The sequence below is a fragment of the Mirounga angustirostris genome, unplaced genomic scaffold (assembly GCF_029215605.1).
Source record: "Mirounga angustirostris isolate CCGP_5_RB_7025 unplaced genomic scaffold, mMirAng1.0.hap1 SCAF_1, whole genome shotgun sequence".
NCBI classification, from domain to species: Eukaryota; Metazoa; Chordata; class Mammalia; order Carnivora; family Phocidae; genus Mirounga; species Mirounga angustirostris.
In genome coordinates this window covers 154151031-154167886 of record NW_026991709.1, presented here as the reverse complement: position 1 = coordinate 154167886, position 16856 = coordinate 154151031, and the positions used below count along the sequence as shown (strand labels likewise).

At 40.4% G+C, this 16856-nt stretch overlaps 1 protein-coding gene across 9 annotated transcripts in view; it reads left to right on the top strand.

Annotated features, from left to right (window-relative positions):
- Nucleotides 1-16856, top strand: part of UBP1 (upstream binding protein 1) — a 54360-nt gene that overhangs the window by 12422 nt on the left and 25082 nt on the right. For all 9 annotated transcript variants that reach the window (XM_064590455.1, XM_064590451.1, XM_064590473.1 and 6 more), the window contains 2 exons: nt 3513-3664; nt 13647-13723. In XM_064590455.1, the coding sequence (XP_064446525.1) occupies nt 3513-3664; nt 13647-13723 (229 nt within the window). The remainder of the gene's footprint in view (nt 1-3512; nt 3665-13646; nt 13724-16856) is intronic.

Genomic DNA, 16856 nt, shown 5'->3' with positions numbered 1-16856 from the left:
CTGACTGCTGTGTTGATTGGAATGCATTTTCTTTCTTTCTTTTTTTTTTTTTTTAAGATTTTATTTATTTATTTGAGAGAGAATGAGATAGAGCATGAGAGGGGGGAGGGTCAGAGGGAGAAGCAGTCTCCCTGCTGAGCAGGGAGCCTGATGCAGGACTCGATCCCGGGACTCCAGGATCATGATCTGAGCCGAAGGCAGTCGCTTAACCAACTGAGCCACCCAGGTGCCCCTGGAATGCATTTTCTAATGAAGTAAAAAATTAATTGGGATTTCAATAGCAAATGATTTTTTTTTTTAAGATTTTATTTTCAAGTAATCTCTACACCCAACTTGGAGCTCAAACTTAGAACCCAGAGATCAAGAGTTGCATGCTCTACTGACTGAGCCAGCCAGGCGCCTCTTTTTCTTATCCTTTAAATGCTTACATATATAGGACATAAGAATATATATATTTTCGTCTACCGTGGAACCATTTTGACTGATAGTTGTTTTTTCATGAAGAGAGTTGTTCTAAGTCTTAAAAGTACCACTTTTTTTATACCAGTGTATCTTTTTATTATAAACTTTAAAATGTTTTAATTTTCAACCAGTGGTTTTAGTATTATTTTAGGCCATGCCTTAGAATCTCATTTTATAGCACTTTTCTTCCCCCAAACTCCAGTATAATGCCCAGAATATCCCCTGGAATTCAAATTTGGTGGTCACCTGAAAAGTTTCTATAGTTGCCACAAGGTTTTATGTCTGTGCCACTTAGGTGTCCCCTGGGCTGCAGTGCTGAGAAGAGCTCTAGAGGAGGGCTAGGGACCGCCACTGACTGTGTGTTTCTCAGTTATACTTGTATGCTGAGAAGCGTTTTGATGATTTCCAGGTATAAAGAGCAGAACTAGTGGGTAATTAGTTTCTGAATGATCAGTCTGATGCTTTAATAGAGTATATGCAGGGAGTATATGCAGGGAGGAGGGAATGCAATGCAGGCTTTCTCTCCCATCTCATTTATTTCAACATTTTGTTTTAAATTGAATTTAATTGAAATGGGCTAGCCAAATTCTTAGTTAATGCTTGTAGAAATAAAAAAGGAAAGTAAGCAATTCAGACAAACCCTTGCTATTGGTGTTGATATAGTAGTTATTCTTTGGATATATTTTTAATTTTTTTTTTTTAAGATTTGTTTTTTAATAAAGTTTTTTTTTTTTTTTTAATTTATTTGACAGACAAAGCGAGAGGAGGAACACAAGTAGGGGGAGTGGGGAGAAGAGGGAGAAGCAGGCTTCCTGTGGAGCAGGGAGCCTGATGTGGGGCTCGATCCCAGGACCTTGGGATCACGACCTGAGCCGAAGGCAGATGCTTAAGGACTGAGCTACCCAAGCGCCCCTGGATATATATTTTTAAAAGATGTATTTATTTTAGAGAGAGCGAGCGAGTGAGCAAGCACGGGGGGTGGGGGGGGAGGAGCAGAGGGAGAGAGAGGATCTGGAGCAGACTCCCTGCTGAGTAGGGCTCTATCTCACAACCTGAGATCATCACCTGAGCCGAAATCAAGAGTCCATAGCTTAACCAACTGAGCCACCCAGGCACCCCTTATTTGGATATTTTGTTATTATTTTACTTTTTCCTGAGGAATGAACATAGAAACATTATCAAGATACAAATGTACAAGTCAGTGATTTATCTCAAAAACAAATGCCTGGGGGCACCTGGGTGGCTCAGTCGTTAAGCGTCTGCCTTCAGCTCAGGTCATGATCCCAGGGTCCTGGGATCGAGTCCCACATCGGGCTCCCTGCTCGGCAGGAAGCCTGCTTCTCCCTCTCCCACTCCCCCTGCTTGTGTTCCTGCTCTCGCTATCTCTCTCTCTGTCAAATAAATAAATAAAAATCTAAAAAAACAAATGCCTGTAACTCATACATTAATGGTGGGAATGTAAAATGGTGCAGCTGCTTTGGAAAGCCATTTGGCAATTCCTCAAAAAGTTAAACAGAGTAACCATATAACCTAGCAGTTCTACTCTTAGGTTTATATCCAAGGGAATTAAACATATGTCTACATGAAAAACAAGCAACTGTTCATAGCAGTATTATTCATAATAGCTAAAAAATGGAAACAACCCAGATGTCCCAGAGTGGATAAACAACAGTGTGGTCTGTCCATACATAAGGGAATATCATTCATCCCCAAAAAGGAGTGATGAAGTGCTGATACATGCTCAGCAGGGGTGGACCTTGAAAACATATTAAGTAAAAGAAGGCCATGTGATTCTTTTGCATTAAATGTTCAGAATAGGTAAATGCATGGAGACAAAGTAGATCACTGCCAAGACTAGGGGTAGGGTCAGGGGATAGGGCTGGGGAATGACTGCTAACTGGTGTGAGATTTCCTTTTGAGGTGATGAAAATGTTCTGGGATTAGAGAGTTGTGATAACTGCACAACTCTGTTAATAATACCAAAACCCATTGAATTACACACTTTAAAAGGGTGAATTTTTATGGAATGTAAATTATATTCTCAGCTGTTCTTGTAACAAAACAAAATAACACATCTGTGTGTGTTTGGGTTAACCGAGAATATAGACCGTACCCCAGAAGGCCTCCCCCCACCCTCCTCCCTTCCAGTCAATGCCCCAAGTTATTCTTGGGGGGAAAAAACAGCAGCTGTTTCTACTGCTACTGTTCGCTTCTCAGAAGAAGCCGTTGTTTTAGACTAAGCATGAAGCTTTATGCTCTCAGCGTTTGCCAGGCCTTGCAGGGCACATTTTGTAGCGTACCATTTTAATCAAATGCTGCTCTGTGATTTTATGGTACCTGTGGACCGACCTTTCAGAACAGGTAGCTATGCACTCTTGACTTGCTCTTTTTTTTAAGATTTAAAAAAAAAATTTCAGAGAGTGAGAGAGAGAGCAAGCAAGCATGGCAGGGGGGAGGGTCAGAGGAAGAAGCAGATTTCCCGCTTCTTCCACAGGGAACCCAGTGGGGAACTCCATCCCAGGACCCTGGGATCATGACCTGAGCCAAAGGCAGACGCCTAACCGACTGAGCCACCCAGGTGCCCAACTTGCTCTTTTTAAAATAGAAATAATATGGAGTTTAAAGAAGTAACATGTATATTAGATCTCTTGCTTAATCAGTAGCATGGACTTTATTAACTATGAAATACTTTTTACTTTATCTGCCTCATCATAGCTGCTCCCCCCCTTCTCCCCATACCCACAACTAGAGATACGGGTTATTAATACTATCTTTTGGGGAGCCAAATTAACATTAATAGTTTTTATTCTACATGACATTTTTGAGCTTAAATTTTATTTTTATTTATTTTTTAATAAAAATTTCATATTTAAGTAATTGTTACACCCAGCATGGGGCTCAAACTCACAACCCTGAGATCAAGAGTTGCACACTCCACCAACTGAGCTAGCCAGGCACCCGAGCTTAAATTTTAAAACTGCCTTTACATGTTTTTATATGCTTTTAAATATTTTAAACTCAAGGTCAGTGTTGATTCTTTTGCCTTTCAGCGATGTCTTGGCATTGCCCATTTTTAAGCAGGAAGATTCCAGCCTTCCATTGGACGGTGAGACTAAACACCCACCCTTTCAATATGTGATGTGCGCTGCCACCTCGCCAGCAGTGAAACTGCACGATGAGACTCTCACTTACTTGAACCAAGGTGAGTATGGCTATGTCATGCTTTGATGTAAGAATTGACACATAGCTAAAGCGTTTTGGCATTACAGCCTACTTTATGGGTAATAATTTAAAATTAGATTATTTTTCTTAAATTTGACAACTTTAGTTAACAAAAATCGTAGGCATTTACTGTTAGCCAACAAAGTAATAGTTTGTGAAAATTGTGAAAACTGATTTGCATAAAGAGGGCCCCTGCAATAAGATTTATTACAGGGTTTTTCAGACAAAATCCAAAGGAGGAGCAAGTAGGAAAGGATGTCAGTTATTTTTAGGAACACTGGTTTCAATATGGAACTTGAGACTGAATCAAGGAACCTGGGTCTCAGGCCTGAAGCAGGTTTGTGCTGAAAATAGACAAGCTGCACCAAGATGGAGTCTGTGGCTAAAATAGATCGTGTCAGATTTTGTCTACTCGTATCTTGTCCGCATTTTATGAGAATATGCTGTTTTGGTGATATGAAAGTGAGAGCAGGCAGAGTGGAAGATAGAGATGTGGGGGTAGAATTTACTGTTGGAAATTATAAGGGATTTTTTTGAGCTTCTCTTAGCAGTTTGGGCATAGGCCAGTGTGACTAACCAAATTAAACAGAAGTACTTTGTTACACAGCTATGAATTTGTTGGATACATATACCGAAAGCATGTTGCACTCTTATTTTTAAACAAAATCGGAACTTTATTCTTACAAAAATAGTACATCCTCTCACTGTAGAAAGATTGAGAAATAAGAGGTAAAGCTGGAAATTGACTGTGGTTGCATTTCACCAAGATAACTAGTTTATGTTTTAGGTATATTTTCTTGTGTGTCTGTCTACTTTATTTTAACAAAATTAGAATTAATATTTGTTCATTTAAGAGCATATTGTAATTATTTTTCTGTCATTAAATAAAATCTTTATTTCTTTGAACGTTTGTAACAGCTATGGATTTTAGACTATTACGATTAGTATTCTGAAATGCGGAAGAATAACTTACTGTAGCTTTTCATTTGATATAAATGTAGGATCTGTGAGGTTTTACCCCAGTTTATTCTACCATAGCACCTGTACAATACCCTAACTCTGTCGTTAACATTGTTTGGGTAGGCATTCTTTTTTCTTTCTTTCTTTTTTTTTTTTTAAAGATTTTATTTATTTTTTTGACAGAGAGAGACGCAGCAAGAGAGGGAACACAAGCAGGGGGAGTGGGAGAGGGAGAAGCAGGCTTCTTGCCGAGCAGAGAGCCCGATGCGGGGCTTGATCCCACGACCCTGGGATCATGACCTGAGCCGAAGGCAGATGCTTAACGACTGAGCCACCCAGGCGCCCCTTGGGTAGGCATTCTGTCGTTTGAGACTTAAGTGTCCTTTTTTTGAGAGAAAGAGAGCAAGCTAGAGAGAACATGAGTGGAGGGGGGAGGGGCAGAGGGAGAGGGAGAAGCAGTCTCCCTGTTGAGCAGGGAGCCCAGTGAAGGACTCCATCCCAGGACCCTGGGATCCTGACCTGAGCCGATGGCAGACGCTTAACCAACTGAGCCACCCAGGCATCCCTTAAGTGTCCTATTTGAAAGTACTTTAAAGGGGCGCCTGGGTGGATCAGTCAGTTAAGCGTCTGCCTTTGGCTCAGGTCATGATCTCAGGGTCCCAGGATTGATCCCCAAGTCAGGCTCCCTGCTCAGCAGAGAGTCTACTTCTCCCTCTGCTCCTTATCCCGCTTATGCTCTCTCTCAAATAAATAAAGAAGATCTTAAAAAAAAAAAAAAGAAAGTACCTTGAGTTCATATGGCAAGATTTGTTTTAGATGTAAAAATATCAGAAGTAACCATGTAGGGGCTTGGATACTCACTGTAGCTTTATTTCTAACGACAAGGAAATGACCTGTATTTCTCTTACTTGGGGAATAGTTGAGTAAGTTCTGTTATTTGCATACCATGGGATGAATGAGTGTACACACACACCCCTGTTTAAGGGAATGCATTGGATGTGTCTATCTGTTGGCATGGGGAAATAGCCGTAATTTATCACTGTTATTATTAAACTGGAAAAAGATATCTCATGTTGATAAAAGTTGCAATCCACCATCTGTAGTAATGATATATTAGATTGACATTCACTGAGTGCTTACTATGTATGAAGCCTTGTACTAAGTACTATACGTGTGTTATATAGTTCCCACAATAACTCTAGGAGAAGTTTTATTAATCCATTTTAGGGGTACCTGGCTGGCTCAATTGGTAGAATATGCGACTTTTTTTTTCTTTTATCTTTTTCAGAGATAGAGCATGAAGTGGGAGAAGAGGGAGAAAAAGAATCCTAAGCAGGCTCCATGTCCAGCACAGAGCCCTATGTGGGGCGCAATCTCATGAGCCTGAGATTATGACCTGAGCCAAAATCAAGAGTTAGACTCTTAACGACTGAGCTACCCAGGCGCCCCTGAGGTCAAACATGTGACTCTTCATCTCAGGGTCATGAGTGCAAGCTTATTTAAAAAAGATCCATTTTCAGATTTATAAAACAAGCTGAGAGCAGTTGATTAACTTGCTCAGTGTGAATTTGGCCAAGCTTAGATTTGAGAAAAAGGAAATCTTAAGTGTATAACTCAGTGAATTTTTATATATATTATTCCCTTGAAACTACTATGTCCAGTATTTCCAGCACCCCAGCAGGCTCCCTTGTATTCCCCTCCCAGATTTTACTCCAGCTTGACTATAACTAGTATAAGTGCAGGTGATTTATTGCACTTGACTCTGCTCACTGCAGTATTTTTTTTTTAAGATTTTATTTATTTATTTCACAGAGAGCGCGAGCATGGTAGGGGGGCAAAGGGAAAGGGACAAGTAGACTCCCCACCAAGCTGGGAGCCCGAGGTAGGGCTTGATCCCAGGACCCCAGGAACATGACCTGAGCCGAAGGGAGACACCCAATGAACTGAGCCACCCAGGGGCTCTTGCTCACTGCAGTATTTTTTTTTTTTTTAAAGATTTTATTTATTTATTTATTTGAGAGAGAGAGAGAGAGAAACAGCATGAGAGGGGATGGGGTCAGAGGGAGAAGTAGGCCCCCCCCCCCCGAACCGGGAGCCTGCTGCGGGACTCGGTCCCAGGACTCTGGGATCATGACCTGAGCCGAAGGCAGTCGCTTAACCAACTGACCACCCAGGCGCCCTCACTGCAGTATTAATGATGAATCTTTTCGTGGCTGTAGAATATATCTTTTAATTTCTTCATCTTTTAAGAAAAAAGTGGAAAAGTGAACTGCATATGTAGAAATATTTTTTAAAAACATATGAATGGGGTGTCTGGTTAAGCATCTGACTTCGGCTCAAGTCATGATCCCAGGGTCCTGGGATTGAGTCTCATATCGGGCTCCCTACTCAGCAGGAAGTCTGCTTCTCCCTCTCCTTCTGCCCCTCCTCCCTGCTTGTGTTCTCTCTCGCACGTGTGTGCGTGCGCTGTCTCTCAAATAAATAAATCTTTAAAAAAAAAACACGAATAATGGAGTGTGTGGGTGGCTCAGTTGGTTAAGTGTTCTCATTCTGGCTCTGGTCATAGTCTCAGGGTTGTGAGATCAGGCCATGTGTTGGGCTCCCCACTCAGGGAGGAGTCTGCTTCTCTCCCTGTCCCTCTCCCCCTTCCCTTGCTTGAGCACATGCATGAGCGCGCTCTCTTTCTCTCTCTCTAAAATAAATATATCTTTAAAAAATACCATTTGAATAACCATTAAGAAACACATTAGAGTAATCATAAAGGGATTATTTTACATCTTTTTTTTTTAAAGATTTTATTTATTTATTTATTTATTTATTTGAGAGAGAGAATGAGATAGAGAGAGCATGAGAGGGGGCAGGGTCAGAGGGAGAAGCAGACTCCCTGCTGAGCAGGGAGACCGATGCGGGACTCGATCCCGGGACTCCAGGATCATGACCTGAGCAGAAGGCAGTTGCTTAACCAACTGAGCCACCCAGGCGCCCCTATTTTACATATCTTTTAAAAGAATTGTAAAACCTTTAATATATAAGTATCAAATATACATATTACAATGTGTATAGTTCTTTTACAGACTTGTCTCCTAGCATTTATCACTTTGACAAAAGGTTCTGGGCCCATGGTTTTTCATGAATCCCCTAAGATTGTTTTCAATTTTTTATAAATGTGTATGTTTCTAAGGAGAGGATCCATAGCTCTTCCCAGAGCCAGGCAAGGTTTGGCTTGGGGAGAGGTGTGGCTGTGTCTTTCACCCCATCTCTTAAGCTGCGGAAGCAAATAGAGGTCTAGGCTCAGCAAAGTACCTTTAGATGATGGGGCTCTCTTTTCAAAGGAAATGTTCTCAGTAGTGCATGTGCAGTGTTGATACTTTTTTATAGAAACTTTTCCTGCAATATATAGTATAAAGAGAATCAGGGTTAGGTATGGAAAATAATAATGAGACTCGATTAATTTTATCTGGAATCCAGTAAAACCCCGTGAATATTTTTTCAGCGGGAGTGACATTGTCATGGAAGTTCTTGTGAAGTCTGCCTTGGTGACACCATTTTAGTATTGATGGTTTGACTAAGTATTGACATAATTTACTGCTTATGTTTTTAGGAATCAGATTGGCACTCACTTTTAAGGCTCATGAATCCATTTTCTTGCTTTCAGATGAATTCTTCAGTTCCACCAAGGAAAATGACTTAACATGGCAATGTTGCATTATCAAAAAAGGACGTAAAAATTCTGTAAGAAGGAATTAGACAGGGTACTTGAAGGTGTGATTGTTAGCACAAGTTTATTCTTTTTTAACTCACATGTGAATTTATCTGCATTCATTCTAGTACACGAGAGGAAAATTGGAAATAATGGTGATGATTAATGAAAGCACAGTTCTCTCCATGTTATGATTTTATGAAAACTTCGGAGGGAGTAATTACTCCTACAGTTATCTATTTGGATTATGGACCATGCCATACTTTTTACAGATAAAGATTTAAGAGTTTTCTGATTCCAAATCTAGTTTTCTTAACTACCAAGTCTCTTTACTGGAATAGTTCCAGTGTTTTCTAAGTTTTTAGTTAATTGGCAACATTTTAAATTTAACAGTTTAAGTAGATGATTTATATACATACTACAAAATTCGCAAGGTATGAAAGGGTATACAATAAAAAGTCTTCTTTCCCTATCTCCCAGTTATTGAGTTCTGCTTGCCTCAGGCAGCCACTGAATTAGAACCATTTTAAAATACCTAAGAAGATTCTAATTGTGTTTTAGGACAGTCTTTGTATGACAAAAATTTATACCATTAATATTTTATTGAATTTATTCCAGTAAACTTACTTGTTCATGTGATGGGTGAGTTGTGTGCTTAAGCGTGGTTGTGGTGAATCTGAGGTCTTGTCACTAAAGGATGAAATGTAAAAAAGAACTTAAACCTAGCATCTCTGTAGTAAGGCCTGGTAGATGCTGTCATACATGGTTGCCCATGAAACAGCACTGCTAGGATATAAACACTTCCATTGCATGTTAGATGTCCTTAAGCACATTCTTCACATACCTTTTGGTTTCTTTTAAATGTTTCACCTAGTTACAGTGAGCAGTGATTTAAAAGTATCTTGGGTCTTTTTCTGCATGTGGTGAGATGGGAGGTGGAGAAGGGCCATGGTGAGTCTGCAGTCTCTGGAACAGGGCTGCCTGTGTGTGGATTCCATTCCATCACTTGCTAGCCTAGGCAAGTTCCTTAATTTAATACTCTCCACATAAGGTAGTTGACAGAGGGAGAGGGAGAAGCAGACTGACTCCTCGATGAGCAGGGCGTCCAAGATGGGGCTCGATCCGAGGACCCTGAGATCACGACCTGAGCCGAAGTCAGATGCTCAACTAACTGAGCCACCCAGGTGCCCCTAAAGATTTTATTTTTAAGCAATCTTTATACCCAGCATGGGGCTTGAACTCAAAACTGCAAGATCAAGAGTCGCATGGTCCACTGATTGAGCCAGCCAGGTGCCCCTAGAGAAACCATTTGAAGAATAACAAGTATTATGGAGCCTTTAAAAAAAAGATTGATTTTAGAAGAATAAAAGTCTGCAGTGCTTTAATATAGGAGCAACAGATCCTGAGATGTATTTGTGGAAACAGACTGAACTTTATATTGAGCACAGAAGTATCCTTGTTAGGTTGACTAGGAAAAATGATACAAAGGAAGACAGGAACATGGAGGTTTTGTCCTTTATTTGATTTTTTTAATCCTGAGAATTTTGAGATTTTGAGGATCATAAGATAATCTTGGTGGGACAAGTTTTCTCTCTGTTCTGGGCAGGTTGCTATGCACCTCTTTCACTTTCCATCTCACTGGCTGCTTTTCTTTGGGTTACTATCTATCCCAGGGAAGTGTCTTGACCCTCTGCTCTTTTTCTACACTCACTCCTCAGATGATCTTGTATTTAAGTGGTTTTACCTAACAGCTGTAACCCTGAAAAGTCCTCTGTTAATATCTCCAGTCAGGATTTCTTCCTCTTAGGTCCAGATTTGTAAATCAACCTGATTATCAATTTGGATGGCCAGTAGTTATCTCAGACTTAATGTGTTCAATTGCACTTTTGATTTTCTCCCCCAAATCTACTCCTGGTAGTCTTCCTCATGTTCAGGACCTTCCAAAAATTTGGAATCATCCTCAACTCTTTTTTTTTTTTTTTCTCTTACACTGTACATCTAATACACCAGCAAATGCGTAGGCTCTCCCTTCAAAATAATCTCTGGAGTGGCAGTTTCTTACCATCTCCACTCCTGCTGTCAGTATTTGAGCGACTGTTTCAGACTGAGGGATTTATGCTAACCTGATAAGTGAAAATTGATTTCAGTGTGATTTTAATTTGCATATCTCTGGTGGAGATTGGATGTCTTTTAATATATTTAAGAACTGTTGGCATTTCCTTTTTTTGTGAACCACTTGTTCATGTCATTTGCTCATTTTTTTCTTATAGGGATGTTGGGCATTTGTGATTTTGTAAAGTTGTTTGTATTAGGGAGCATAACCCTTTGTGTCTAATGTGAGTTGCAGATATTGCTTCTCTTGCATTTTTCCTGTTTGTAATGATTAGTCAGAATCCCTGAGTCAAAGAATACAGTGTTTAACTTAACAGGGGTAGCCAGGTTGGTTTTCAGAAAGACTTTTATCAGTTCATATTCCTCCCACATTTTATGTGCTTATTTCTCCCCTCTCCTCATCCATGTGGTTTTTAATTAAACATTTTTTGTTGATCTGATAGTTAGCCACAGACATTTTAATTTTTATTGCCTAAATTTTTGTGAGGTTGAGTGTAATTTTAAGTGTATGATGGTATAGTTTTAAAAAATGCCTATTTTATGTGCTTTATTTTGAAATTTCTTATTTTCTGAGCTTAGATCCTTTGTTAAGTATGTTGCAAATTTAACTTTTTAAAAATGTCTTTTGCCATAGTATTAGTGGTATCTCTCTCAATTCATTGAATGACTTAAGGACTCTTCCTTAGTAACATACTCTATATAATGGTTTTCTTTCACCAGCTTTGGAGTGATTTGGTTGTGTTATGTGACCGTATGATCTAGTACCCTTAGTATATTTCTATACAGGGTAAGCCCCATTGGAGTGTGGACTAGACCATAAAGATCCCCAACTTCATATAGTACTAGAAGAACTCCTTAATTACTGTTGATTTTCTCCATATCAAAGTATACTGTCTTTATTACTTAATGACAGATAATCCAGAAATCATTTTTGTGGCTTTGGAGTACATTCTTAACTTTTGGCAGCAGCTTATTTTCCTAATTATAAAGTTGGTGTGTGAATATCTGTTTGTGTTTTCTTATGGACACTAACTGAGCAGTGAGAGAATGTGAGTTGGGTTCATTGGTCACAAGGAAGAAGGCTCTAGCATTAAAATTTGGTCTGGGCTCACACAAAATGCAGTACACAAATGTTCATAGTATCATTACTCATAATAGCCATGAAGGAGAAACAACCCAGATGTCCATCAGTTGATGAATGGATGAACAAAATGTGGTATGTTTGTGCAGTGAAATAATTGCAATAGAAAGGAGTGCAGTCCAGGCACACCTCGGACATACTGCAGGTTCTGTTCCAGACCTTCACAATAAAGTAAATGTAGCCCAAAAGTGAGTCAAATGGGTTTTCTGGGTTCTCAGTGCATATAAAAGTTATCTTGACACCATCCTGAGTGTGTTAAGTGTGGGGTAGCATTAATGTCTAAGAAAACATATATATACCTTTTTTTTTTAAGATTTTATTTATTTGACAGAAAGAGCACAATCGGGGAGTGGGAGAGGGAGGAGCATGCTCCCCACTGAGCAGGGAGCCCAACATGGGGCTCAATCCCAGGACCCTGGGATCACGACCTGAGCCGAAGGTAGATGCTTGACCAACTGAGCCACCCAGATGCCCCAACATTTTTAATTAAAAAATATTTTATTGCTTAAAAAGTGAGCTATAATGACTGATCACAGTTCACCATAACAAATATAATAATGAAAACGTTCAAAATGTTGTGAGAATCACAAAATGTGATGCAGAGACACAAAGTGAGCAGATGCTGTTGGAAGAAGGGTGCCCTGATAGACTTGTTTGATTCAGGGTTGTCACAAACCTTCAATTATAAAAAACCATAATTTCTGCAAAGTGTGATAAAGCAGAGCACAACAAAAGGGAGATCTGCCCTGCTACAACATGTGAGAAACTTGAAAATATGCTTAGTAAAAGAAGTCAGTTAATCACATACTGTGTGATTCCATTTGTATCAAGTGTGTTAAGTAGGTAAATCCCTAGAGACAGAAAGTAGATTGATGAGGGGTTTCTAGGGGCTGGGGTGGGCGAGGATGGAAAGTGACTGCTGAGGAGTAGGATTTTCTTTTGTGGGTGATGAAAATGCTCTAAAATTGGTAGTGTGATGGTTACACAATTCTGAATGTACTAAAAACCAGTTAATTGTACATTTTTTTTTTTTTAAAGGGTGGGGGCGTCTGGGTGGTTTAGTTGGTTAAGCAACTGCCTTCAGCTGGGGTCATGATCCCAGGGTCCTGGGATCAAGCCCCACATCAGGCTCCCTGCTCGGTGGGAGGCCTGCTTCTCCCTCTCCCACTCCCCCTGCTTCTGTTCCCTTTCTCGCTGTCTCTCTCTCTCTGTCAAGTAAGTAAATAAAATCTTTTTTTTTTTAAGATTTTTTTCTTAAATTTTATTTATTTGACATAGAGACAGAGAGAGAGGGAACACAAGCAGGGGGAGTAGGAGAGGGAGAAGCAGGCTTCCAGCTGAGCAGGGAGCCCGATGTGGGGCTCGATCCCAGGACGCTGGGATCATGACCTGAGCTGAAGGCAGACGCTTAACAGCCTGAGCCACCCAGGCGCCCCAATAAATAAAATCTTTAAAAAAAAATAAAAGGGTGAATTTTATGGTATGTAAGTTATATCTCAATAAAACTGATAAAAATTTGGTCTTGGATTATGCATATATGCATAATAAAAATTTAGTATGTGGGACTATAGCAAATGAAAATAAATTGGGAGAGAAACTCTTCAGTCTTCTGTAATTGTGCAAGAAGGAGAGGATGGTGTTTGCAGGGAAGAGAAAGATCAACCTGAATTTGCTTCTCCAGTTGAGAGACAGTTGAATTTTTTCTTTTAAAGATTTTATTTACTTACTAGAGAGAGAGAGAGCAAACTCGTATGTGCTCCTGCGCGTACACACACACCCACACACAAGTTGAGAGGGGGAGGAGTACAGGAGGAAGGAAAGAGAATCCCAAGCAGACCCAGCACTGAGCATAGAGCCCGATGCAGGGCTCCATCCCACGACCCCAAGATCATGACCTGAGCCGAGATCAAGAGTCCTTTGCTCAACCTACCGAGCCACCCAGGCGCCCTGAGAGACCATTGAATTTTTATGTTAAACAGAGTCATGTTTTTTTATATGGATTGTTGGTGATACACAGTTTCTTTACATTCAGTAATTTCTTTAAAATAGGTCAGTCTTATGAAATTCGGATGCTGGATAACCGGAAAATGGGAGATATGCCTGAGATCACTGGAAAATTGGTAAAGGTAAGGATGAGCCATCTTATTTGCTAACAGATATTACAATGATTGAAAAAAGTAGCAGTTTTGCTATAAAAGTTTTGGGGTTTTTTGCATAAGAGTTATTTAAAAATCATTTGATTTCACTTTAAGAAGTAATGGCTATATTGAAACTCCTAACTTTTTGAGCTATACTTTATTTACTTATCTGTAAAACAGAAATGATAGCAGTTATTGGGTGAAATAAATGTGAAAGCCCTTGGGAAACTAAGGTACCATAGTTGTGGCTATGGGGAAAAAATTTACCACCACAATGAAGACTTTTAAGTTTTTCTTTAAAAGTTAAAGATAATATGGGGGGAAATGTAAGTGTTAATATGAAACTCTTTAAAACCCTTTTATTTCACCTCTTAAATTTGTCTAAGTAAAATTTGAACTCTCTGTTCACTCTGTTGATGTATCTGAATGAAGGCAGTCATTCCAAGTGTAGCTCATCCCTCTTAGGATATATCTTCAGAACCATCTCTGTCCCCTCCAGTGTCATGCAGGGTGGGTCCTCTAGCCTCTACCTGTCACACACCACGGTGTATTATAAATCCACAGTATTACAGGGCAAGACTTCTGGAAGAAGCTTAATTGGAGGAAGGGAGAACTTCATCTAACTGTTAGCAAGAGAGAAGCAGGCATGAGTTCTCTTGATGCTTCCATCTTCCCACAGAGAGGCATATAGGGGCCTGGGCACTGCTGGGCCCTCAGTATGGAGAGGCATTCCATTGGAAAGACTCCCCTCTGTGGATCTGCCTTTTTAGAGGGCGAGTGTGGGGAAAGACAGCCTTCACAGGGGGAATGGATACTAATATTAAGGCTAACAAATTTGGCTTCTCTGGGAAAGCCAGTTGCCCAGCACACAGAGGCCTTGAGAGTCTTTGGGATGTTTTAATGTTCCTCCCATTCTTGGGGGCAGGAAGTCCCCAGTCCTTTGGGAGGTTGAGAGAAAGTTGGGAGTCTGCGCCCTGCCGATCAGTGTCTTGCCAACTTGGAGTGAACTCCCAGACTTCTGACTCCTGGGGCTCCTTTTTTTTTGTTTTAAGATTTTATTTATTTGACAGAGAGACACAGCGAGAGAGGGAACACAAGCAGGGGGAGTGGGAGAGGGAGAAGCAGGCTTCCCATGGAGCAGGGAGGCCGATGTGGGGCTCGATCCCATGACCCTGGGATCATGACCTGAGCTGAAGGCAGACGCTTAACTAACTGAGCCACCCAGGTGCCCCCCGGGGCTCCTATCTTACCTGGAACAGAGGGAGAGGTTATTTTTGCCATTTGTACTGAGTCTATTGTGTCTATGCCCTATTAGTGGATTTGGTCATTTCCCTGGAGGGTAAGTCAGATGGTCTTATTTTTTTCATTCCCTCCTTTTGGCATTCTGACCATAGCGCATACTGATTGGGCTCACCATTTAAAAAAGCCATCAGCGTTCAGAGTGAGCAAGCTTTACTTGGATTGGCTGTTCTCTGCTGGGCTTTTATGACAAATAGTGACAAATGGAGGAGCCAGACTTAACAGCTCTCATTTTCCAGTGTGTAGGAAGCTTAGGAATGTCCAAGATTCTCTCAGAATGCCCTGGTCCCAAGCTGGCTTATTGTCAGGCCATTGGGCACCCCGGCTCACCTTCAGCAGATCTACCAATTGTCTCACACCCAGTTAAAATCTAACCAGTGATACGTATTTTAAGGGAAGATGTGGGTGAACTCTTTTGTCCCTATGAAAGTTACATATACATTTGGTGGCTGTGAGATGCTGTTTTTTTTTTTTTTTTTTTTTTTAAATCAGTGTAGAAGTGTAGAAAAATTGTTTAAATTGTAGATTTGCCTGTAAAATGGAGTAAGGCATTATTATGTGCCCTGTATCGAGAGCCTTAAAACTGGATCCAAAAATATTAGAATACTCTAAAAAACTACTTATCTGGTAAAATTCAAACATACCCAGAGGTAGAATGGTATGGTGCATCCACATGTGTTTATCATGTGGTGGTTTCTGATGAATTTCACATGTGTGTCATGGGTGCCCAGGATAAGTTCTCCCACCAGTGGCCACAACTGTCAGCAGTTTGCCAGTCTTGTTTTATTTGTTCCCCCCTTGTGCTTGTTTTTTTTTTTTTCCTTTTTCCTTTTCCATTTTTTTTTGGCTGGACTACAGAATTTACTAACTCATAATTTTAATTCCTCTTTTAAACAGTAATTTTAACTAAGCTCGTCATTCATAGCTATTCAGCATCCTGAGGAAAATAAAACACACTTTGGCATGTGGATCCAATGCCAAAATTAAGTTTCCATCAAAGCACTGGAGAAAGTCACTTTTGAAGCCGTTTGTTATTTATCAGTGAAGATAAATGGCTTTCTAGGGAGATTCACTGTGAATAGGTGGTAAGATTTAGAAAGGACCAGTCTGATAGAGGAGACTTAATGTTTAAAATACTTTTGGTAAGCTAGTTAAAAATATCTGTCAGATTAAGTTGGAATGGCAGGATTAGTTATGTTGTTACATGACTGTTTTAAATTCAGCTTACTGGAATTTAGTGCCAAATTAAAATACGTAAGAACATTTAATATACACAATTAGCGGAAGTTAAGAAATGAAGGCAAAAAACAACTCTTTATCATGAGATAGGGAACTGTTGACAGTAAAGAAACCATCCCCCTACAAGCGCAAAGTAGAGGTTTTGTTGACGTTAAATCAGCATATTCTGCCTCGACAAGGGTACTTAATTTGAAAGCATCAGTTTCCCTAAACAGTTAGCTTCCGGATTGGAAAGGTTAATTTTTAAAAGGTCTTAAGTCGGTTTCATCTCCCCTTGATAAGCCACTTGTCTCATATGTGGTGGCTGTGCCAGAAAACGTCTGGTTAGATCCCGAGAGTCTGCCCTGGATGCAGAGCCACAGTCGGCCACCGCCACAGGCTACACAGTGCATTTCCCCCAAATCACGTCCTTTCTTACCTAGAAGCTCCCCAAGTCTGAAACCTGGCTCCACGATCTTTGACTCTGCTACTGTGGGGGAGTCTTGGGGGACAAAGGGTGGGGTGGCAGGGGTGCTTTGGAACTTGGTGAAAGTGCTTCCTGTACTCAATGAGGTGCTTGTTCTATTTGTCGTATTGTCAGGGC